Source organism: Narcine bancroftii, chromosome 4, assembly GCF_036971445.1.
Source record: "Narcine bancroftii isolate sNarBan1 chromosome 4, sNarBan1.hap1, whole genome shotgun sequence".
Classification (NCBI taxonomy): Eukaryota; Metazoa; Chordata; class Chondrichthyes; order Torpediniformes; family Narcinidae; genus Narcine; species Narcine bancroftii.
Window position 1 is genome coordinate 16,431,440 of NC_091472.1, and position 24,718 is coordinate 16,456,157.

Below are 24,718 nucleotides of genomic sequence, written 5' to 3' on the forward strand. Positions count from 1 at the left end.
AAAATACTTTATTCACAATAAATTATTTGCAAAAGGAAAACCATTCAAAGTCTCCTGCCATCCTTAGTCTTGCATCCAAGCATTTCCATCAATGTATATTTATATTTATTCCATAACCAGCACAGTGGCACCTTTTCATTACTCCGCCTTCTGCTGTTTGGGGGGGCCTCACTTCAGTCTCAGCCCCTCAGTGCCGAGTATCAGAAGTACTCTAGATTAGTCATTCTCGACCTTATTTTGGAAATGCCCACCCCCCCCCCCCCCCAACCCAGGACTCTGCTCAGAGTTTATGGGCCCTCTTCCCTGTGAAGTGGTCAAGTTTTGATTTCTTCCTCCCTTCCACTGACTGCACAAAAAAACCCCATAAAATATATTTATGTTACACGAGGTGAAAGGAAAACAAGGCTTTTACTGAAATGTGCTGTGGTCCCCCATTTGAATGGCTGCTCTAGACTTCCCAAAAGCACGCTTGCAATGGCTGTGCCAGCCTCAGTGCGTCTGCAGCGCCTACTCCTGCAGCTTGGATTGTGCCAGTCGGCAGTTACCACTTCCTCTGTCAGCTCATACCATATACCCATCAAGAGGTTGTTTCTCAGATCCCTTTCTCACCTTAAGTATACAGCCTCCAGTTTTAGACACTCAATCCTGGGAAAAAGATTGTCATCGTCCACCTCTCATGATTTTAATATCAATATAATGATGCTTTTTTTTTTAAAACAGTAATCATCTTTGGCTCCAATGCAACGTCATGGTCCATAACTCTAGAATTCAGACCTGCCAGCTCTGAAATCATTATTGGGATGTCCAGTGATCAAAACTCTAAAAATATTTGGCCAGTTAATGGTGACAACTTTTCCCACAACTTCCTGTTGAAGTCCTAAGTCCTAAAGCTGTCCCGCTGCAGCATTCCACTTCAACTACCTCCACACCACACCCTGAAATGGCAGCAGACAGCATCATCTCCCTCCCTGAACTGTTAAACCATTGTTAACTAGTTTCAAATGCTGTTCGTTTTCTCCCAGAATATAGTTCAGCAAGCAGAGTAGGAATTGCCCAAGCCTCGGTGAAAGCCACAAGGCTTTTAGATAATGGCCAATATTTGCAGCCAGCACCTGCTACCTCTGCTGTGTGAAAGATAACATCCATCCACATGCAACTAAATCCAAAAATTCAGAAGCTGCTATCAGTGCCGCCTTACTCTATGAGATATATTTTTAGTATCTTTGAAGATCCAGGATCAGTCTTTTGATACAAACTTCAACTTCTAATGCATAAATAAAATGCATGAAAATAGCCCCAAAGCAGGCCATTCGGTCCATCTTCTCCGCCTTACTCTACAAGATATATTTTTAGTATCTTTGAAGATCCAGGATCAGTCTTTTGATAGAAACTTCAACTTCTAATGCATAAATAAAATGCATGAAAATGGCCACAAAGCAGGCCATTCATTCCATCTTCTCCATGCTTAACAAGTTATCTACCCAACTAATCCCGTTTGCCTGCATTTGCCCTTTATCCCTCAAAACCTTTTCCAAATCCCTCCGTCTACCACTTCCTCTGGCCAAGTTGCAACTTATTCAGCCTCTCCTTATAATTCAAGTCCGCCTGATGAGATGAGTTAACTCAGCAAGGAAAGGGAATGAACCTTAAGTCGTAACACAGAGGATTGTCCAACAGGTCGGACAGGAGGCTGGTCAGGACAAAGGATAGTTTCCATGGAAACTATCTGGAAACTGGAAGGATGAAGGTCTCAAGCCCAAAGTGTTGGTAAAGTAGCTTTATCTTTGCTATATAAATTACACTGTTTGACCTTCTGAGCTTTTACTTCAAACCACGGTTTCTGCAGATTATACTATAGTTTTACTAGAGTATAGTTAACTTGTATCAAAGCATTACTGGTTTGTATGTGGACATGTATGTTTCCTTGTGTATTTGTGTCATGTGTAAATAAAATCCGCTGATGGAGGACCTGTTTTGCAGAAACTGCCAAAATGTTTGGCCTGGAAGTCAGCCTGAAGAAAACTGAGGTCCTCCATCAGCCAGCTCCCCACCATGACCACCAGCCCCCCCACATCTCCATCGGGCACACAAAACTCAAAACGGTCAACCAGTTTACCTATCTCGGCTGCACCATTTCATCGGATGCAAGGATCGACAATGAGATAGACAACAGACTCGCCAAGGCAAATAGCGCCTTTGGAAGACTACACAAAAGAATCTGAAAAAACAACCAACTGAAAAACCTCACAAAGATTAGCGTATACAGAGCCGTTGTCATACCCACACTCCTGTTCGGCTCCGAATCATGGGTCCTCTACCGGCATCACCTACGGCTCCTAGAACACTTCCACCAGCGTTGTCTCCGCTCCATCCTCAACATTCATTGGAGCGACTTCATCACCAACATTGAAGTACTCGAGATGGCAGAGGCCGACAGTATCGAATCCACGCTGCTGAAGATCCAACTGTGCTGGGTAGGTCATGTCTCCAGAATGGAGGACCATCTCCTTCCCAAGATCGTGTTCTATGGCGAGCTCTCCACTGGCCACCGAGACAGAGGTGCACCAAAGAAGAAGTACAAGGACTGCCAAAAGAAATCTCTTGGTGCCTGCCACATTGACCACCACCAGTGTGCTGATATCGCCTCAAACCGTGCATCTTGGCGCCTCACAGTTCGGCGGGCAGCAACCTCCTTTGAAGAAGACCGCAGAGCCCACCTCACTGACAAAAGACAAAGGAGGAAAAACCCAACACCCAACCAATTTTCCCTTGCAACCACTGCAACCGTGTCTGCCTGTCCCGCATCAGACTTGTCAGCCACAAACGAGCCTGTAGCTGACGTGGACATTACCCCTCCATAAATCTTCGTTCGCGAAGCCAAGCCAAAGAGAAATAAAATCCACTGTTTACAACTAACATGTGTCTAGGATTGTCATTCTTTGTATTTGTTCTCCCACCACAATGTCCTGGTTATTATCTAACCATAAAACCATGTGTAGGCAAATATATTTGATTGATGGGGCTAGTTGTGATGGCTGTAAGAAAAAAGAGGCATACCTTAAACATTTAAGCTTTGATCACAGTCTAAGTACCAGGGCAGTCAAGTCATAAAACTCTGTCATTAACTCTGCCAGAGTAGAATCGTGGATGCCCGGAGCAGGTTCTATATTTTCACACGATTTGACCTGCAACTCCTTCAGGGAAACAGGCCAGAGCTCTAGGCTTAATGTCTGCCAGCTGCCTCTATTATTCATAGACTGGCTTCCTGACAGAACACAGATTCACTGGGGAATTTTCGTGTCCAAGAACTTCCTCAGATTTGTCTGCCTTTATGGGACTGTGGCGGCTCACCACAAAGCCGGCGAATCAGCCCCGCTTATAAACCGTCGGGGGAGGTTCCCTTCCTTCCCAGCTTGGATGACGTCAGTGCCTTCCAGCACGGGCCTGCAATAAACTTGTCTGCTCACGGAGGTCAACCTGTCCGGTTGCATGTGTTATTGCAGGAGGAGTGTAGCCGCTGCTACAATTGGTGACCCCGACTGGTTCAAACGTCTTTGAACCCATCATGAGCGAGCCTGGGATCAGCTCTATTGCCGTGAAACTGCCTGAATTCTGGGTTCAGGAGCCAGAGACCTGGTTCATCCAGTGGAGGCCCAGTTTCACCTCCGCCAGATTTCGTCTGACACGACCAAATTCTACCATGTTGTGGCTGCCCTGGACCAGGCCACTGCCAGACGCGTGCTGCGCCTTGTTCAGCACCCACCCGCCAAGGACAAGTACGTGACCATCAAGCGAGTGCTTACAGGGTCCCTCGGACTATCCAGACACCAGCGTGCCGCTCGGGTGCTGCACCTTGACGCCCTGGGGGACAGGTCCCTAATGGAACTGATGGACGAGATGCTCGCGCTCATGGGTGATCAAACCAACTGCCCACTTTTGAAGCGCATCTTCTTCAAACATATGCCTGGGGAGATTCGCCCGCTGCTAGTTCAGGAAAGCTTCACTGACCCGAGGAAGGTCACCCAGAAGGCCCAAGAGTTATGGCTCACACGATTCTCAGAAGGCTCAGTGGTCCAGCAGGTCACGAGGCATGGGAACGACCACGTCAAGCCCGCCCCTAGTACTGTGGTAGAGCATCCGGCCACCTCGGGGGTCCCCAAGAGCCTATCCAAGGCCACAGCATCCACTTCAGGCCTCTGCTTCTACCACCAGCGCTGGGGAGCCAAAATTCGGAAGTGTCGTCAGCCCTGCTCGTTCCAGGGAAACAACCAGGCTGGCCGCTGTTAATGGCTGTGGCAGCTGGCCAAGGACACAGCCTTCACTACCTGCAAGACTCAGTCAGCGGCCGGCAGTTCCTCGTTAACACTGGAGCCCAGATCAGCGTCATACCGGCCACGGCCATTGAATCCAGGAACCGACCTCGTGGATCTCCACTCCGTGCGGCCAAAGCAACGGCAATCCGGACGTATAACCATATAACCACTTACAGCACAGAACAGGCCAATTCGGCCCTACTAGTCCATGCCGTAACAAATTCCCACCCTCCTAGTCCCACTGACCAGCACCCGGTCCATACCCCTTCAGTCCTCTCCTATCCATGTAACTATCCAGTCTTTCCTTAAATGTAACCAATGATCCCGCCTCGACCACGTCTGTCGGAAGCTCATTCCACATCCCTACCACCCTTTGCATAAAGAAATTTCCCCTCATGTTCCCCTTATAATTTTACCCCTTCAATCTTAAACCATGCCCTCTAGTTTGAATCTCCCCCACTCTTAATTGAAAAAGCCTATCCACGTTTACTCTGTCTGTCCCTTTTAAAATCTTAAACACCTCTATCAAGCTCCAGAGAAAAAAGCCCCAGTCTGCACAACCTTTCCCTGTAACTCAAACCTTGAGTTATGGAGGCAAGACTGTCCACTTCCAGATCGGCCAACAGAATTTTGCGTGGAGGTTCACCGTCTCGTCCTTCCCGACTGCCATTCTGGGTGCAGACTTCCTCCTCGCACACGGGCTTCTGGTGGACATTCGAGGTAGGTGCCTGGTGGACGCCCGTACCTTCTAGGCTGTTCGCCTCGAAGTCTCCTGCTTGGAGCAACTGCAGATGGCCATGATCAGCATGCCCAGAGACGAGTTCCAGCAGATCCTGGCGAGTCCCAACACTCCTCAAGCCACAGTTCTCTGCTGCCTTGCCACGCCACGGGGTGTTCCACCACATCCCCACCCAGGGCCCACCGGTTCACGCCAAGGCATGCCAGCTCCCGCCTGACAAGCTCCAGGTAGCGAAGGAGGAGTTTTCGCACCTGTTGGAGCTGGGGATCATTCAGCAGTCCGACAGCCCGTGGGCCTTGCCGCTCCAGCTGGTCTCGAAAGCCTCCAGTGGCTGGTGTCCCTGTGGAGACTATCGACGGCTCAACGAGGCAACCGTTCCTGACTGTTACCCCAATCCCTCACATCCAGGCCTTTAAGGCCAACCTGCACGGCGCGAGGGTCTTCTACAAGGTTGACCTGGTGCGCGGATATCACCAGATCCTGGTGCTCCCTGAGGACAGACCCAAGACGGCCATCATCACCTCCTTTGGCCTGTTCGAATTCCTGCCCATGCCATTCGGGCTCAAGAACGCCGCTCAGACCTTCCAGCGCCTCATGGACTCAGTGGGCAGAGACTTGGATTTCGTCTTTATTTATTTGGACGACATCCTTGTCGCCAGCAAGGATTGGGCGCAACACAAGGCCCACCTAATTGCCCTTTTCTCCCGGCTGGCCGACTTCGGCCTTACCATCAACCCGGCCAAGTGCCAGTTGGGAAAGTGTCCATGCAGTTCCTGGGCCATAACATCACGGCCAAAGGAGCCACGCCGCTGCTGTGAAGGTTGCCGCCATCAGGGAGTTCCCACCCCCGAACAGCCTCAAGGGGCTGCAGGAGTTCGTGGGTATGGTCAACTTTAACAACCGCTTCATCCCGGGAGCTGCGCGGATTATGCAGCCGCTGTTCACCCCCATTGCAACCAAGCACAAGACGCTCGTTTGGAACCCAGAAGCCTGCACCGCATTTGAGGCCACCAAGGACACCATCACGAAGGACGCCATGCTTGCCCACCCACAAACCAACATGCATATGGCACTCTCTGTCGATACCTCTGCCACAGCCATCGGTGCCATCCTGGAGCATTGGAAGCCGCTGGCATTCTTCAGCCGCCTGTTCCGCCCACCAGAATGCAAGTATAGAGCCTTCGACTGCGAGTTACTGGGCACGTACCTGGCAGTGCCCCATTTCTGCTATTTTTTGGAGGGGGGGGGACTTTTACCATTTTCACCGACCACAAACCCCTCACCTAGGTGTTCGCGATGGCAAAGGATCCTTAGTCGGCCCGTCAGCAGCGTCATCTCTCATTTCTGTCAGAGTTTACCACCGACATTCGGCACAAGGTGGGGAAGGACAATGTGATCACCAATGCACTCTCGAGACCGGCCATCTGCGCGCTGATGCCCAGCCTCGACTTCGATCAGCTCACCCGGGATCTGGAAGCTGATGAGGGGACTAGGGCCATCAAGACGGCCATCACCGGCCTGCAGTTCTGAGACCTCCCTACTCTGAGCAGCGAAGGCACCATCCTGTGCGATATCTTCTTGGGCACCCCACAGCCAGTGGTTCCGCAGCATTGGTACAGGCAGGTCTTCCATCACATCCATGACCTTTCACATCCGTCCATCAGGTCCACGGTCCAGATGGTGGATGGACAGTTTGTATGGCATGGGCTGCGGAAGCAGATCGCGGGCTGGGCCAGAACATGCACCCACTGCCAGATGTCCAAGGTGCACAGGCACACCAGGGCGCCCATACAGGAGTTCGAGCACGTCTGTTAACTGTTCAGCCACATCCACGTGGACATCGTCGGGCCCTTACTCGTTTCCCGGGGCAACTGTAACCTGTTTACGGTGGTGGACTGCACCACTCGCTGGCCTGAGGTGATCCCGATGCCAGACGCCACCACCGAATCCTGCTCCCGGCCCTGTTGCACGGTTGGGTCACCAGGTTCGGCGTCCCGGCTCACTTCACCAGCAATCGGGGCGTCCAGTTCACATCTGCGCTCTGGGCACAGCTCGCCAACAGGTTGGGGATACAGCTACACCACACCACGGCCTACCACCTGCAGGCCAATGGACTGGTCAAACGTCTGCACCCCCACCTTAAGTCGGCACTCATGGCCTGCCTCATCGGTCCCGACTGGACGGACGAACTGCCTTGGGTGTTCCTGGGCATCTGCTCCACTCCCAAGGACGATCTGCAGGTGCCATCAGCTGAGCTGGTCTACGGTGCGCCGCTGGCACTATCTGGTGAGTTCGTCAATGCACCTCACAATCCCCAGCGGTCGCTGCATGAACTACTTCCTCACCTCAGGGCATGCTTGAACTCCTTCAAACCCCCACCACCACCCAGGCATGGCACCCGCCCGACTCACGTTCCTGGCGAGCTGCTTTCAGCGAAATTCGTTTTCATTCGGCAAGGCCCGACCGCAGCGACCGTATGAGGGGCTGTACAGGGTTATAGCGTTCTGGCTCGACATTCACGCTGGACTTGGGCGGCAGGCATGAGCTGTTTACCATGGACAGGCTGAAGCCAGCGCACCTCAATCCCACCGAGCCCATGGTCATTGCCCAGCCCAAGAAGTGAGGCTGCCTGGCAAAAAAGGACATTGGCGCCAGTTCTGGGGGGGGGGGGGGGTGGGGAGGGGGGCTGTGTGGCGGCTCACCACAAGGCAGGCGAACCGGCCCCGCTTATAAGCCACGCGGCGGGGCAGCTGGCCAAAATGGTGCCGTCGGGGGGTTTCCCTTCCTTCATCAGCGCCCTCCAGCGTGGTTCTCAGCCAGGTCCGGGCTGGGAGTATAAGTGCAGCCCACCTGCAATAAATTCGTCTGCTCACTGAGATCAACCTGTCTGGTTGCGTGTGTTATTGCAGGAGCAATGTAGCCGCCGCTACAGGACAAGATTCAGGATCGAAAGAAGTTCTGCTGCAAACAAGGCCACGTTAACCAATTTCTAGGTCAGTATCACGTAAATTACACTCTGATAAGCCTCTCAGCTATTGCATTAGAGTTCCATTGTCTCGGTTTCTGCTGTGTTATATTCATAAAAATATTTTAAAGAATCAGAATTATATTGACATTAACATAACCAATCTAACAGTTTTTCGAGGAAGTTGCCAGGAAAATTTGGATGTTGTTAACACAGACTTTAGAAAGGTCTTTGACAGGCTCCTGCATTTGGGAGGTTAGTCAGGACAGCCACCAAACTACAGGCAGGATCAAATTTCAGATTTATTTTCAGTTACATACAACCCTGAAATTCCTTTCTCCTGCAGGGGCAGCAGCTTTACCACTAATTGGTCGGGCAAAAAATATTAATAAGGTTGAAAGCCAGCTGAATTGGTAAATGCAGGCTCAATTTTGACTTTAAAGAAAAATGTGAATAGGTATATGTTTCTGTGCTGTAGTGTTCTATGGTTCTATAATGATGCTGGGCATTTGGGACATTGAACCTATAGCTGATCACAGAGCAATCCCATCTAATTTCCCCTTTATTGTTTCCTGTAATCTAATCTTTGCATGATGCCATCAACATTCCCCAGATTCTGTGATCTTCCAACACTGGGAGCAATTTACAGTGGCCATTTAACCTATCAACCCACATACATATGGGGTGTGGGAGAAAACACTCAACAAAAAAGATGCAAATAGCTCAACAAAATACAATTGGGAAAACTGCATTTTTTCTAGGTACACCATATAACCATATACAGCACAGAACAGGCCAGTTTGGCCGTACTAGTCCATGCTGGAACAAATCCCCACCCTCCTAGTCCCACTGACCAGCACCTGGTCCATACCCCTGCAATCCTCTCCCCTCCATGTAATTATCCAGTCTTTCCTTAAATGTAAATAACGTTCCTGCTTCAACCACTTCCGCCAGAAGCTTATTCCACATCCCAACCACCCTTTGCGAGAAGAAATTTCCCCTCATGTCCCCCTTATAATTCCCCCTTCAATCTTAAACCATGGCCTCTGGTTTGAATATCCCCCACTCTTAATTGAAAAAGCCTATCCACGTTGACTCTCTCTGTCCCTTTTAAAATCTTGAACACCTCCATCAAGTCCCCCCTCAATCTTCTACGCTCCAGAGAAAAAAGCCCCAGTCTGCACAACCTTTCTCTGTAACTCAAACCCTGACATCCTGTCAACATTCTCGTGAACCTTCTCTGCACTCTCTCTATTTTGTTTATATCCTTCCTATAATTTGGTGACTAAAACTGTACACAGTACTCCAAATTTGGCCTCACCAATGCTTTGTACAATTTCATCATAACATCCCAACTCTTGAATTCGATACTCCGATTTATGAAGGCCAACATTTCAAATGCCTTCTTCACCACTCTATCTACCTGAGTATCAACTTTGAGGGTACTATTTACCATAACTCCTAAATCCCTTTGTTGCTCTGCACTCCTCAATTGTCTACCATTCAATGTATATGACCTATTTAGATTTGCCTTTCCAAAATGCAACACTTCACACTTATCCGTATTAAATTCCATCAGCCATTTCTCAGCCCACTCCTCTAGCTTTCCTATATCTCTTTTTAAGCTACGGTAATCTTCCTCACTGTCCACAATACCACCAATCTTTGTATCATCTGCAAACTTACTTATCCAATTCACCACCCCTTCTTCCAGATCGTTAATATATATAACAAACAATAGTGGACCCAGGACCGATCCCTGAGGAACTCCACTAGTCACCGGCCTCCAATTTGACAAACAATTTTCTACCACTACTCTCTGACACCTCCCATCCAACCATTGCTGAATCCATTTCACTACCTCCTTATTTATACCAAATGCCTCCACCTTTTTTCCTAACCTCCTGTGGGGAACTTTGTCAAAAGTATTACTAAAGTCTAAATAGACAACATCCACAGCCTTCCCTTCATCAATCTTTTCTGTAACCCCCCCTCGAAAAACTCTATAAGGTTTGTTAAGCATGATCTACCCCTGACAAAACCATGCTGACTACTACCTATCAATCCCTGTTCTCCCAAATATTTGTAAATGCCATCCCTCAGAACACTTTCCATCAACTTACCCACATCAGACTCACAAGTCTATAATTTCCAGGCTTACATTTAGACCCTTTCTTAAACAGTGGAACAACATGAGCCACCCTCCAATCCTCTGGTACTACCCCCGTGACCAGTGACATCCTAAATATCTCTGTTAATGGCCCCACTATCTGTACACTAGTCTCCCTGAGTGTCCTTGGGAATATTTTGTCCGGACCCGGAAATTTGTCCACCTTTATCTTTTTTAACACTGCCATCACTACCTCTTCAGTTATCCTTATATGATTCATGACCTCCCCACTATTTTTCTTTACTTCAACTGGTTCAATATTTTTTTTCCTAGTGAATACCGAGGAAAATAAATCATTCAAAATTTCCCCCATTTCCTCTGACTTCTCATTCAGCCTACCTTCGCTATCTACAAGGGGTCCAATTTTATCCCTCACTAATCTTTTACTTTTAATGTACCTATAGAAACCCTTTGGATTTATTCTTACTCTGTCTGCCAAAGCCTCTTCGTGCCTCTTTTTGGCCTTTCTAATTTCTTCCTTAAGATTTTTTCTACACTCCTTGTAGTCCTCTTTCAATTTCTCAGCACCCTGCTGTTTATACCTCTTGTACACCTCCCTCTTTCTCCTAACCAAATTTCTAATATTTCCCGAAAACCAAGGCTCCCTATGACTTCCAGCCTTTCCTTTGATCCTCACTGGGACGTATCTACTCTGTACTCTCAAAATTTCTTTGAATATTCTCCACTTTCCATTTACATCCTTTCCTGAAAAAATCATTTCCCACTCAATACTCCCCAAATCCATTCTTATTCCTTCAAAATTTGCTTTTCTCCAATCCAGAACCTCAACTTTAGGCCCTTCTTTGCTTTTCCCTAAAACTACCCTAAAACTAATAGAGTTGTGATCACTAGACCCAATTTGTTCTCCAACATTAACCTCAGACACCTGACCTATCTCCCTCCCTACACAAGATTAGGAGATTCATTCACAGTATAAAATGCTGCTCAATACCTTTTGTATTTGATCACAAGAAAGAAGGCCACAATCATTTTCTTCTTAACCTCAGTTCAAATCATGTCTATCTGAGGGACATGAAACTCACCCTAGCAGCAGTAAAGTTTTCTCTGGGAAAGTATAGTGAGCAAGGTCTTGGCTGTTGACCGTCTGTTCCACTCCAATGATCGTGTATCCCTCAGTTTTCTTTTGCTGCAGGTAGTTAACCAGCTGATCAGGTCTCACCTGTGAAATAAAGAGATTGAAGCTGACAAACCATGTGACATTATCATTTGCAGCTGGCTCATCTATCCTGCTTCGTTCTTTAAAAACGAACCTCACAAATATTTCACCTTCCATCAAACAAAGTTTGTGCGTTCCACATAAATCAAATCTCCCACCATAGGGCACAGGTCCAAACTGTTGGTTACCCTATGAATGCTGTTTCTCCAGTATTGCTCTCTCCCCCACCATCTGCAGACTTGTTTAACTCCCAGCATTTATGTTCGTGACGGAAGAGAAACAATAAAATCAGCCTAACTTGGTGGTGTGGAAAAAAATGAACTTTCACCTAGCTGTTTAGAATGATGGGATGCTTGATTATTTTATTAGCCTTATTCATTGCTCATTTAAAGAAGGAAGTGCTACAAGGGGAAAATGAAAAGTTTACAAGTTGACCTCTGCCCTGTGACAGTAACCACTTTTAAGCAACACCTGGGTAGCCCTCCTGGGACCTGGGTGTGATTACTGGGGCAAAGGTGCTGGAAACACCTTTCAAATTGCAGGGGGATCAACCCATTAAATGGCCAACTGGGCTATTTAAGGGGGATCCCACCCTGCAATGACGCATCACTCACTCACCAGAAGTACCGCGGGATGTTCGGATGCTGGCTGCATGGTGACAATACACACACAAGGACTGGTGTCACCAGAATAAGCAGGTCGGCCATTTTCCTATTCAATCACCTGTGGAAGCCCACCTAGATAAGTTTAACTGGGTTCCCTGACTGCCTCTAAGGTAGGTCAGGGACCCAGTTGGAATTCACGAGGTTGACTGGGTCAGACCCTTTCTAACCACCTGGGGTTCTAACTAACTGGGGCCCTAACTGGGCAAATTGCCCGGATAACCCCATTTTACAAGGCAGTTTGAAAGGGCTTACTGACTGATGTTGGAGTGTATGAGCAAATCCACAAACCATTGACAAATGAACTTTGCACTTACTGCAGGAAGAGAAAAGTGATAAGAGTCTGCATCAGATACCAAAGTCTAACAGATGCTGTCTATTGATAATTTGCCTCTGACTGTACCAGGTATTCATTCTAGTTCTAAAGTGATTGTATAAGAATGCATGGATTTGTCCTGTAATTCAGAGCTGCGTGTCAGTGGAGACCAGCAGTCTCTCTCCTTGGTGCCAAGTAAAATAAAGGACCTGGAATGAGAGATTGGATTTGGGTGCGTTTTGTTTGTTTCTCCGAGGGGAATAATTTTTCTCCGGCGGCAGGTTTTTCAAGTGGAATGCTATGTCATCCAACATGTGCTATTTTTTTTCCCAAGTGGTTAACAAAATTCACAAACTGTGTATTAGAGAATTATAAGGAGTTGCAAGTCTGTGCCCCATCCAGTCTTTGAATGAGTATTGGAGGATTTAATTATATTGAAAGATGAAACTCAGTGATCAGGGACACTATTAAGTCACTTCCATGATGGTACAGAAATGTTTATTTAGTCAATTACTTACAAGTCACGTGAGTATCACTGATTTAAAATGTTCATTGGTCTTTTTCTTGCAAAAGGACATGATCCAGAAATTTTAGGATACGTGATTACAAATACATTTTTTTCTGGCAAGGATAAATCTCAGACTTTTTTGTGTCCTTTGAATTCTGGCTTTTTTAAAAATTAAATTTGGGAATGTGGCCCATTGGTAGATGCCACTGAACTTAATGCCTTGTGGGCTGATTCAGAGGGCATTTAGGAGCAAAGTGTATGACATGTCAGACTAAGCAAGGACACAAATTTCCTTCCCAATTGGACTGGATTGAAAATGAGCTGGATTTTTACAGCACTCTGGAAGTTTCCAAGTCTCCAATTCCAGGATAAGCTTTTTGTGACTGATTATTTAATTCACTATTTAAAGTCCCCAGCTGGTATGGGACGAGAGTCACTTGTACAATCCTGTTTTTATTGATGACAGCTCTGGGATTTCTGTTACCTTAGCCTTGAGTTCTGGAATACCTTTTCAACTGGCTGCTTTATCCAACTTTTTGGTGTCTAACCTAGATTCTCAAAGTTGTTTGATAACATCCTGAAAAACATGCTGAGATGTTCACTGACTTGAAGGCTTTCAGTCCAAGTCATTTCATGGGAACATGACCAACAAATGAGGAGGAGGCCATTCAGCCCCTAAATTGGCTCCACCATTCAACATAATCAACCAAGCACTAATCTCTTGAATACTTGTTCACTTTTTACTCTTTTTTTTATCCCTCTCTCTTAACCAATTAAACTTTTAACCCCAGTTGCTTGTGCTCTAACCTTGTTGATCAACCTCCTGTGGTCAAATCCTCCTTCTCAAACCTTTTTGAAAGTACAATAACACCACATCCACTGGTTCATATCTACCTGTTGAACTCAAAGAAACACTCACCACTTAATGGAGATAAATTATAAAAAGGTGACAAATTAATACTTGTAGGAAAGTTGATTTTAAATCTTCAGATAAAATCAATAAAAATTATACTCATCTCCTGCCCCTCGTGCATCAGCCCGTTCTATTTCTCTCCCTGCAATATTAACAAAAAAAAACTAGAATCCTTTGCCAGAGAACTCAAGATGAAAAAAATCACTATTTGACTATCTAGTCGGAGAATGTATTAAGTGAAATCACAAAATGGGTTACTCCTTACTGGAGGCCATTCAAGCTGTCAAGTCCATGCCAGTTCTATTGAGAGCAATCCCTTGTAATGAAAGTTCCCTGAAAACATACTGGCTGGATACATTACAGCACAGTGCGGGAGCTGCTCAGCTCAAGATAGAAAGCTACAGAAGGTAGTGAATGCAGCTTGGATCATAATGCTGTCAAGGAAAGGGAGCCATCATACCCAAGTTCAAGTTTATTATCATTTAACGGTACATACACAAGCAGACAAAACAGCATTTCTCTGGACTACAGTGCATACACAAACATACATATAATCATTACATAAAAGTAATAATATAAAAATTTTGGAATCATTTATTCGATTACAGGATATCACCATTTCCCAGCCTGGCAGTCCTGATTTTAATGGTGCCGTACCTCGTTCCTGACGGTAGTCAGTCACAAATGCTGTGTGATGGATGGAAAGGCTCCTCAATGATTCTTTGAGTCCCTATTTAAGAAACATTTCTAGTGAACGTCGTCAGTAGAGGAAAGGGAGACCCCAATGATCTTCTCAGTCATTTTGATCTTTGGTATTGACTTCTGGGCCGATGCTTTGCAGCTACTGTATCACACAATGATACAGCTAGACAGGTCACTCTCAATTGTGGCTCCTGGAAAATGGCTGTTAAAACGACAGCCAGTCGCCTTGCCCTCCTCAACCTACTTAGGAAGTGTAGGTGCTACTGCGCCTTCCTGAATAATGAGGTGGTGTTGTGGGTCCAGGTTAGGTTGTCTGTTCTTTGCACACCAAGGAACTTTGTGCTCTCCACAACAGAGCCATTTGCAGTGCCCTCCATTATGCTTTGGCATATCCTTTATTTGCCCCTGTGCTCCCATTTTAAATTTATAATGAAACAATTCACGGGATTAAAGTGCACATTCCAGATTTAGTTCAAAGTTATTTGTATACCTTTTGGTTTAACCATGTAGAAATTACAGAACTTTTTATACATAGTCCCCTCATTTCAGGGCACCTTAATATTTGGCACATGGCAATGGCATGTATATTATAGTATGTTTAGTACCTTATTGCATATTCCTTGTAGGCAATGACTGCTCGAAGTTTGCAATTTATAGACATTATCAGGTGCTGAGGATCTTCTCTGGTGATGCTCTGCTAGGCCTCTGCTGCAGCCATCTTCAGCTCCTCCTTGCTTCGGGGGCTTGACCCCTTATGTTTTCCCTTCAGCATAAGGAAGACATGCTCAATTGGATTTAGATCAGTTGGCCATTCAATAATATTCCAGTTTTTAGCTTTGAAAAACTCCTTTGTTGCTTTTGCAGTATTTTTGGGATCCAATGAGTTTGGAGGCAAAAGTTTCTAAACACCTCAGAATTTATTTTGCTACTGCTGTCAGCAGTTACATCATCAATGAAGATAAGTGTGGCAGTACCTGTGGAAGCCATACGTGCTCAGGCCAGCGCCATGCTTCACAGATGAGGTGGTATGCTTTGGATCTTGGGCAGTTCCTTTTCACCTCCACACTTTGCTTTTTGCCATCACTCTGACACAGATTAATCTTGGTCTCATCTGTCAACAAGATCTTTTACCAGAATTCTGCAGGTTCTTTTAAATTTTTGGCAAACTGTAATCTGGCCATCCTGTTTCTGTGGCTAACTAATGGTCTGCATCTTGCAGCGTAGCCTCTGTATTTCTGTGCATGAAGTCTTCTGTGGACAGCAGTCATTGACACATCCACACCTGTCTCCTGAAGAGTCTTTCTCTTGGACAAGTGTTTGGGGATTTTAAAAAAAATTTGATGAGAATTTTTCTGTCATCAGCTGTGGAGGTCTTCCTTGGTCTCCCAGACCCTTTGCGATTATTGAGCTCACCAGTGGCTCTTTCTTCTTAATGATGTTCCAAACAGTTGATTTTGGCCATCCTAAGGTTTGAGCGAAGTCTCTTACTGTTTTATTCTTGCTTTTCAGCCAAATAATGGCTTCTTTGACTTTCATTGGTACAAGCCTGGTCCTCGTGTTAAAAAATGGGATAAGAGCTTAGAAGCAAGCCTAGCTCTCTTATACCTTCACCAAGCCCCTGTGAAGCCAAAAATCCCAAACATTATGGTGCCCTGAAATAGGGGAACTCTGGATAAAAAGTACTGTAATTTCTACATGTTCAAACCAAAATGTATATCTTCTTTGGCTTGGCTTCGCGGACGAAGATTTATGGAGGGGGTAAAAGTCCACGTCAGCTGCAGGCTCGTTTGTGGCTGACAAGTCCGATGCGGGACAGGCAGGCACGGTTGCAGCGGTTGCAGGGGAAAATGGGTGGGTTGGGGTTGGGTGTTGGGTTTTTCCTCCTTTGTCTTTTGTCAGTGAGGTGGGCTCTGCGGTCTTCTTCAAAGGTGGTTGCTGCCCGCTGAACTGTGAGGCGCCAAGATGCATGGTTTGAGGCGATATCAGCCCACTGGTGGTGGTCAATGTGGCAGGCACCAATAAAATCTAGAATGTGCACTTTAATTACATATTAATTGTTTGATTACAAATTTAAAACTGTGGAGCACAGGGGCAAATAAAGGAAACAGAAAGTGTCTTTGTTCCAAACATTGTGGAGGGCACTGCATGTGCCTGAAGTTCCCCTCCACTTCAGATGCAAACCGTCCCCTCGATACAGGTCCCACCTTCCCTGGAACAGAGACCAGTGATCTGGAAACCTGGAGCCCCATGTCTTTAGCCACGTGTTAAACTACATTATCCTCGTATTTCTAACCTCACCAGCGTGTGGCTCGGGTAGCAATCCTTGGTGCTAATTGATCTTCCTTTTCATTACAATCTTGTAATTGAGCTCTTTGCACGGTTGTTGGAATGTTACAGATAACCTGCTTGCAGAAGAATCCTTCTGAATGTATTTTGTGACAAATCAATTCCCAAATACAAAATATGATTAGCACAGATCTTTATTAATGATCCCTCTATATTCCAAAATTATTTTCTCAGCTCCTCTGCAAATGATTACCTCGTCTTCTCTCCCACCTCTAATAAAGATTGAATATGATATCCTGCAATTAAATTATGAATGCAGCAAAGCAAACCATTTGAATACCTCCAGAGTGGCACAGGAAATAGTTGTTTCTGCTTGAGACCCCCAGCAATTCAGTTTGGCACTACTGCATTCTGGATGCAGGTAACCTTGAAAAATGTCATTGCAAATACATGCTGGCCAAGAACTATTGTATCATGAGCCCTGGTTATCTGATCTGATAGCACTCAAGTAACAGAAGCCACCAATCATCCTGGAGGCAAACAAGAAAGACCAGAGATGCTGGAAATCTGGAGCAAATGCCGGAGGAACTCAGTGGGTCAGGTAGCATCCATGGATGGTTCGAAGCATTCACTATCTTTCCCCTTCCATGGATGCTGCCCGATCCACTGTTCCTCTGGCATTTTGTGTGCTTCATCAGCCATCTTGCCATGAAAATTTCCAACTCAAAAGGGTATTCCTCCGCTGTAATTCAGTAACTAAGAGGCTTCACTGAGATCATCGACTCTTGTAATAAAATGAAGCTGACAAAGAACGTGTCAGATGGCAAGTAAACATTAAAATCCTGATCCACTGGGCCTTTGTGGGTTGATGTGAACATTGGGTCAGTATTCTCTACACTGGTAGACATATCAGAGTCACGGAGCATGTAACAGAACCTTCGGCCCAACTTGAGTGCAACAACCAAGTTGCCATTTCTGCCCATCCTGCTTGACAGCATTAGAACAGAACATTATAGCACAGTGCAGGCCCTTTGGCCCTTGATGTTGCACCAACCTTCTAAGCCTTTCTAGTCCACCTATCTGTCCAAATACCTTTATTACGACAAATTTGTTTTGAATAACTTTTGAGCTGCGTGCTGGCACAACTCTGTTTGAGATTTTCAATTTAGACATACAGCAAGGTAACAGCCCTTTCGACCCACAAGCCCGTGCCACCCAATTACACCCAAATGACCTACAACCCCCAGTACATTTTGAAGGGTGGGAGGAAACTGGAGCACCCAGAGGAAACTCATGCAGACACGGGAAGAACGTACAAACTCATTACAAACAGTGCAGGATTCGAACCCCAGACCCAATCGCTGGTACTGTAAGAGCATTGCAGAAACCGCTACACTAAGCCTACTGCCCTAAAACAACCTCAGTAGTGAGGAATGCCAGACAGATAAACAGAATCTAAAATTGTAAGCGCTCAGTTTGTATGCTTTAATTCATATTGCACGAATAGCTTCTATTTATATAAGGTCAATAACAATTATGTCTGTTATGCAAAATATTTCTATTTCTATGGTTTCATAACCGCGACCTGATTTTTGCACATTTCAAAACGAAGGATTAGTTCACAAATTGAAGAACGCATCACCGCACTAAAATAAAGGGGCGACATTCCCTTGGGTAGGTAGAAATGTTCTAACTTTGCACAGATGCTTGAATTGTGCAGCACTTGATTACTGTAACACATAATGTGCAATTACATCATGTAAGTTATTCCGGTCTGACTGTACACAGAGGACATACTGCATAGAAGCAAGTCACCCAACCAGTCCATGCAGGAAGGATTCATGTTCCATTCTGGGCTCCTTCTGCTTCTTCTCATTTAAATCCCCCTTTTGTTTATTCCACAAAAAGCAAACAGGTATAGATTGTCTCCTTCGTGAGTTAATACCTTGAGTGCAAACAGTCGAGAACTTTCCAAATGAATAACTATTTACCCAGGTTTATAAGTACATTCAATGCACATTTATTGGGCAGATCAGGGCTTTGCCTGCACACATGTACCATCCACAAGATGCAATATTGCAACAGCACCCCCAAATCCATAACCTTTACCAACAGGATGGACAAGACAGCAGGAGGATGATAAGCTCACCACAAGTCTGATGCTTGATGCCACAACAATGACTCCCTCAATGTCAACCAGACTAAGGAGTTAGTGAAAGACTTCCAGAAGAGCAGAGGTCACTCCTGGCCCACATCAATGGTGAAGATAGTGGACACCTCAGGGTAAGCATCTCCAGTGATTTGACCTGGTCCACACACTAGAAATTTGGCCTGTCACTAACATCCCTCAGCTACTTCGCAAGATCCTGTCAGCATGCAACACTAGTAGTAAGGGATCTGCTTTTCCCGAGACTGCGAGAAACTGAAGAGAGTTGTGAAAGTGGCTCAGGCCATCATGCATACCGTCATCCCCTTGACTTCATCTATAACTTCCGCTGCTTTAGAAAAGCAGCCAACAAATAGAGTCACATCTCATCCTTGCCACTCTCTTCATCCCCCCTCCCATCAGGAGGAAGAGTCACTTGTGTGTGAGCACGTGCAACAGATTCAAGGATAATTTCTTTCCTGCTGTTTTCAGACTCCTGGATAAACCTCACAGTAGTAAAACCATGTTGCCTTTGTTCCATGCCCTCTAACTCTGCACTTGTGTACTGTGTCGTATTTGGTGTACAATGTATTGTACGGGATAAATTAATAAAATATACGTTTAAAAGGGGAATAAGATTAGGTAGTTTAGGCCACTTTTGACAAGTAAACATCACATTTCAAAAATAGACACAGAGACTTAAGCAGAAACAGAAAGAGATAGAAACTGAAACAAAAAGAGAGAGAGAGAGAGAGAAAGAGAGGGGGGGAGAGAGAGAGGGAGAGAGAGAGAGGGAGAGAGAAAGAGGGAGAGAGAGAGTGAGGGGGAGAGAGAGAGAGAGGGAGCGAGAAAGAGGGAGAGAAAGAGAGGGAGAGAGAGAGAGGGGGGGAGAGAGAGGGGGGGAGAGAGAGAGAGGGAGAGAGAGAGGGAGAGAGAAGGAGGGAGAGAGAGAGAGAGAGGGAGAGAGAAAGAGGGAGAGAGAGAGGGGGGAGAGAGAAAGAGGGAGAGAGAGAGAGGGAGTGAGAGAGAGGGAGAGAGAAAGAGGGAGAGAGAGAGAGGGAGAGAGAAAGAGGGAGAGAGAGAGGGAGAGAGAAAGAGGGAGAGAGAGAGTGAGGGGGAGAGAGAAAGAGGGAGAGAGAGAGAGAGGGAGAGAGAGAGAGAGGGGGAGAGAGAAAGAGAGGAAGAGTGAGAGAGAGAGAGAGAGAGAGAGAGAGAGAGAGAGAGAGAAATACCAGCAATCAGTGCAAGGCAGCAAAGTGAGAGGCAGCAGGCCAGTGAAAGACGAGCAGAGTGAAGAGCCCATTTCAAGACGGGTTTTGAGTTCCGAGTTCAGCCTATTCGAAATCTCTATAGCGGCTGGTTGTTTTGTTTCTCCTGAAAGAGGGGAAAAGAAGAACTCTTTGCGGTAACCTGGAAGAAGGCACGTTTCTTCAGAAAGGCACTTCGGTTGTTGATTGAAGGAAATCATTTTGCATGTACAACGAGCATCTCTCTGCACCCACAAAGACCTTCCCGACTAGTAGAGACTTGAGGCACCAGAACCTGTTGAATGTAATGACTGTTTAATTCCATGCACAGTCCTGAAAACTGATTGATGCCAGTGAACTTGGAGAAGTGAACAGTAAACGACTGGACAGTGAAAAAGAACCATCTTGAATGACGGGTTAGAATTAGGAGGGGGTTAAGTAACTTGATAGTGATAAGTCAAATATTGATCTTATTATTCTGTATTAAGAAAATAAAACCAATGTTGTTGAAGTAGCCATTGTCTTGACGAATTTCTGTTGCTACTAGTTTTTAAGTCCTTTGGGCTCATAACAATGTGAGATGGTCCAGATGAACTACTTGCAAATCAAACTTTATATCAGCATCCTGACAAGTGACAATAAACTTGAATTTATTGAAAGTGAATGAATATTACAAAAAAGTAGAAAATAATGTCCAGAGGTTTATTTTAAAAATAAAGATCTGTGCTCTGAACACATCTTCTCGAAGATAGATTACCTTGAGGAATTAAAACACTAACGCAATCTCTAAAACAAAGGAAGCACTCACTCAGGTAGGCCACCTAACGGATGTTCCTGAGTCTGAACACTGCAGAATCAACTCAATGTAAATGGCCGTGCTAAAGGGTGGAATGAAGAAAGCTACAAACAAGGCATCGTGCCTCTTGGAAAGAGAGCTGCAAGTTAGGGCAGCACAACTGTCATAGCAATTAGCTCAATGCCTTTATAGCGCCAGCGATAGGAACCTGGGTTCGAATCCGACGCTGTCTGTAAGGAGTTTGTACGTTCTCCCCATGTCTGCATGGGTTTTCCCCAGGGGCACCGATTTCCTCCCACCATCTGAAACATCCCGGGGGGTATAAGTTAATTGGATATAAATTAGGCAGCAGGACATACAGCACAGGTTATTTAGAAATGAAGTAGGATGGGTGTAGGTTGCCACATTGACCACTGCCAGTGGGCTGATAACGCCTCAAACCGTGCATCTTGGCGCCTCACAGTTTGGCGGGCAGCAGCCTCCTTTGAAGAAGACCGCAGAGCCCACCTCACTGACAAAAGGCAAAGGAGGAAAAACCCAACACCCAACCCCAACCAACCAATTTTCCCTTGCAACCGCTGCAACTGTGTCTGCCTGTCCCGCATCGGACTTGTCAGCCACAAACCAGCCTGCAGCTGACGTGGACATACCCCTCCATTAATCTTCGTCTGCGAAGCCAAGCCAAAGAAAGAAGGATGGGTGTAGGTTACTGGGTCGAGGCAGAATAATAGTTTGGCACAGACTAGAGGGGCCGAAGGGCCTATTTGGTGCTCTAATGTTCTATGAAGGTTAAGCTGATCTGCAGCATATAGTTTACAAGTATGGCCATCTCATTTATAATTTAATAAGTTGATACAATAGGTTTCCGATTATCTAAAAGCCACTTTACCGAAATTGTCAGCTATGCTCGAAAAATTTCGGTGGCGACATGACATCACAAGTTGGAAAAAAGTGGATTTTTTTTAACCTGTCATGCTCAAGTAAGACTCTGTCATGCTGTTAGTGCTATTTTGAATTCAACAGACCTCTCGTGTACTCAAGTGTATTCAAGGTAAGAATTAAACTTCATTTCATACTTGAAAAATCTTCCCTTGTTCTTTGTTGTTACTACTGGGCTGGGATCAGAGCAGGGACCTTGGGCTCCCGGGCAGGTTCCGCGACAGCGGTGGGAAGGTGTTGGGATTGGCAAAGGCAGTGTGGAGGTGTCAATCAGCGACAGCCGATACAAGTATTCTGCTACTTAAACTGGGCTGCTTAAAGGCATTTCTCAGATATCCGGAAAATGCAGTTAACCAATTCGGATATTTGTCAAAATAATTATTATAATGTAAATTTTGATTTGATATTTCAATTCACATTTTCCATTCAATTATCACACCTTGTACAGGTGTTACATTTTCTCAAACTAATTAACTCCCTGATGTTGATAGACTGCAAAAATCCAACAGTTCAGCATTTTCATTGAAATGGTACAGCTTTTTTTCTGAGTGTGTATTTTTTATAATTATTTATTTACTTCCGCAATAAGTTAAAGAATTTTTAAATATGCACTTCGAAACAGAAACGTAACAGCATGTAATCCGACATCGATCCTATCGAAACCATCGCAAGTTGACACCACGTGCCAGATGCACTTCGATATCAGCCTGTTCTATTTGGCCAATCCACACAGTGATTGCTCTTCCTCAGTACCTTGAATATCCATTTCTCATTCAAAAGTGATCAGCCCATTGTATTGAAGCTTCCCCCCCCCCCCCCCCACCCCATTTAAAAATCAACATAGATATAAGCCAAAACTACGTCTTGACAAAGTCTGGGTGGTTGGAACAAAGAACTGGAAATTCCAGATCAAAAAAATGGAGAATCCTGTGGTAGGTGAAGCAGCATCTGTGACAGAATTGGCTCCAGTTCTTTCCCCACAGATGCTGTTTGATCTGCTGAGTGCTTCCAATATGTTCTGTTTGCTTCACTTCTGAGTGATGCTTCCTGAATGAGATGTTGCAAATGCCAAGTATGCTACAATAGATACATCATTAAATATGCATGTTTTACCAGTACAAAAATAGAATGTGCAGGTGCTTGGCAGTTTTACTAATTCCCACCCTATTCCGCCAGATCTACTGAGCGCTTTCCTAATCACTTTTATAATATCGTATCTGCAGCTGGGCTGTTCACTTTTGGAAGTGAGACACAACCCATTTCACATTTACATACTGCTCTTCTCAGTGATAGAAGATGAGGTGCCAGGAATGTGAAGATGTTTGGCCAATCTATAATGCATCAGTGAATAGACCTGAATCTCACAGCAGCATTTGTCAGCCAAAATCTAGAGGTGTTATTATTTATTGAAACAAGACCATCGTTTATCATTCAACCCTTCAGCAAAACATTATAAAGGTTTATCACGCCTGTGTACATGTGCCCACACACACAACACAAGATGAGATTTAAATATTTTTGTGCTACTTGGCTCATTATACTTTGACACTTGAGGGAGGGCAAGAGCACTCCAATTCTTTAATCGGTCATAAGCAGATCGAGATTTAAATGTTAAGTTTAATCACACTTTAATTATCCACCTAATACACTGCACCTTGCTCTTTGCCAACCACTGCAGCCTGTTGCCTTCTCTTTCATTATATCAAACTCACTTTGATCCTTTCAGGTTTCTGTTGTTTCTTTGTGGCTCCACTTGATTTATCAATTATTTCAGCCCAGTGGTCTTGTTTCTCTCAAGCCACTATAATGTACACACCTTTTCGAATAACAATTTTAAATTTATTTACAACACAATAGAAGCCAATTCTGGCCACTTAAACCCCTGCCGGCCAAATACACTCAAATTAACCTATAGCCCAGAACGTTTGGAAGGTGGGAGGAAACCAGAGCATCCGGGAAAACTCACGCAAACATGGGGAGAATGTACAAACTCCTTATAGACAGCATCGGATTCGACCCGGGTTGCCAGCACCGTAATCGCGAAGCACTAACCACTTGGCTAACCATCCGCTTTACTAAACAAAAGAAGTAGGAGAGTCTGTGGAGCCAGTCCTGCCACTCAGCTCCACCTACTTCCCTGTTCCCCACAATCCTTCATTCCCCTATTATTCAATAGACCTGCATCAATGAGGTTGCATTTGCTGCTTTATTGAGGCAGAAAATTCCATAGATTTACTTGTCCCTGGGAGAAGTAGTACCTCCTCATCTCTTTATTAAATCTACACCCACCATTCCCCCCCACCCCCCACATCCTTGAAGCTATGCCACCTACATCTAGTCTCACCTGCCAGAGGAAACGACCTCCCTACTTTTGTCTATCCATTCCCACTCATCCTTTAAACTCTTGTGAATATAGTCTCAGTCAACAGTCTCTCCTCATAGGCTAACCCCCTCATCTCCAGAATCAATCTGGTGGACCTCCTTTGTACAGCCTTCAAAGCCCATATATTCTTTCTCTTTTTAAAAAAAAATTATTTAATAATCATACAATGAAAATAGGAATAGGTACATAACATTTTACCCCTTACAACCCACCCCCCACCCCCTATCCCAGTGGTTCCCAACCTTTTTCTTTCCACTCACATACACCTTTAAGTAATCCCAATGCTATTGGTGCTCTGTGATTAGTAAAGGATTGCTTAAGGTGGTATTTGAGTGGGAAAGGAAAGTTGAGAATCACTGCTCTAGACCCAATCGTTACTGAAATATTTTGCTCAAGTCAAATTGTCATTGGCCCATTTCCTTTGGAGTTATGAAACGGTGCACATAACGAGTCAAT

At 45.4% G+C, this 24,718-nt stretch overlaps 1 protein-coding gene across 6 annotated transcripts in view; it reads right to left on the reverse strand.

Moving 5' to 3' along the window:
- LOC138760353 (probable methyltransferase TARBP1) overlaps nucleotides 1–24,718 on the reverse strand; it is a 276,950-nt gene that overhangs the window by 31,273 nt on the left and 220,959 nt on the right. For 5 of the 6 annotated variants that reach the window (XR_011355556.1, XM_069930829.1, XM_069930827.1 and 2 more), the window contains one exon: nucleotides 11,231–11,367. Coding sequence is in view for 5 of the 6 variants with exons in the window: in XM_069930829.1 (XP_069786930.1) it covers nucleotides 11,231–11,367 (137 nt within the window). In the remaining variant the exon portion in view is untranslated. Of the gene's footprint in view, nucleotides 1–11,230; nucleotides 11,368–13,865; nucleotides 13,906–24,718 lie in introns of those variants that run through there. The other variant, XM_069930831.1, reaches the window with a different exon arrangement.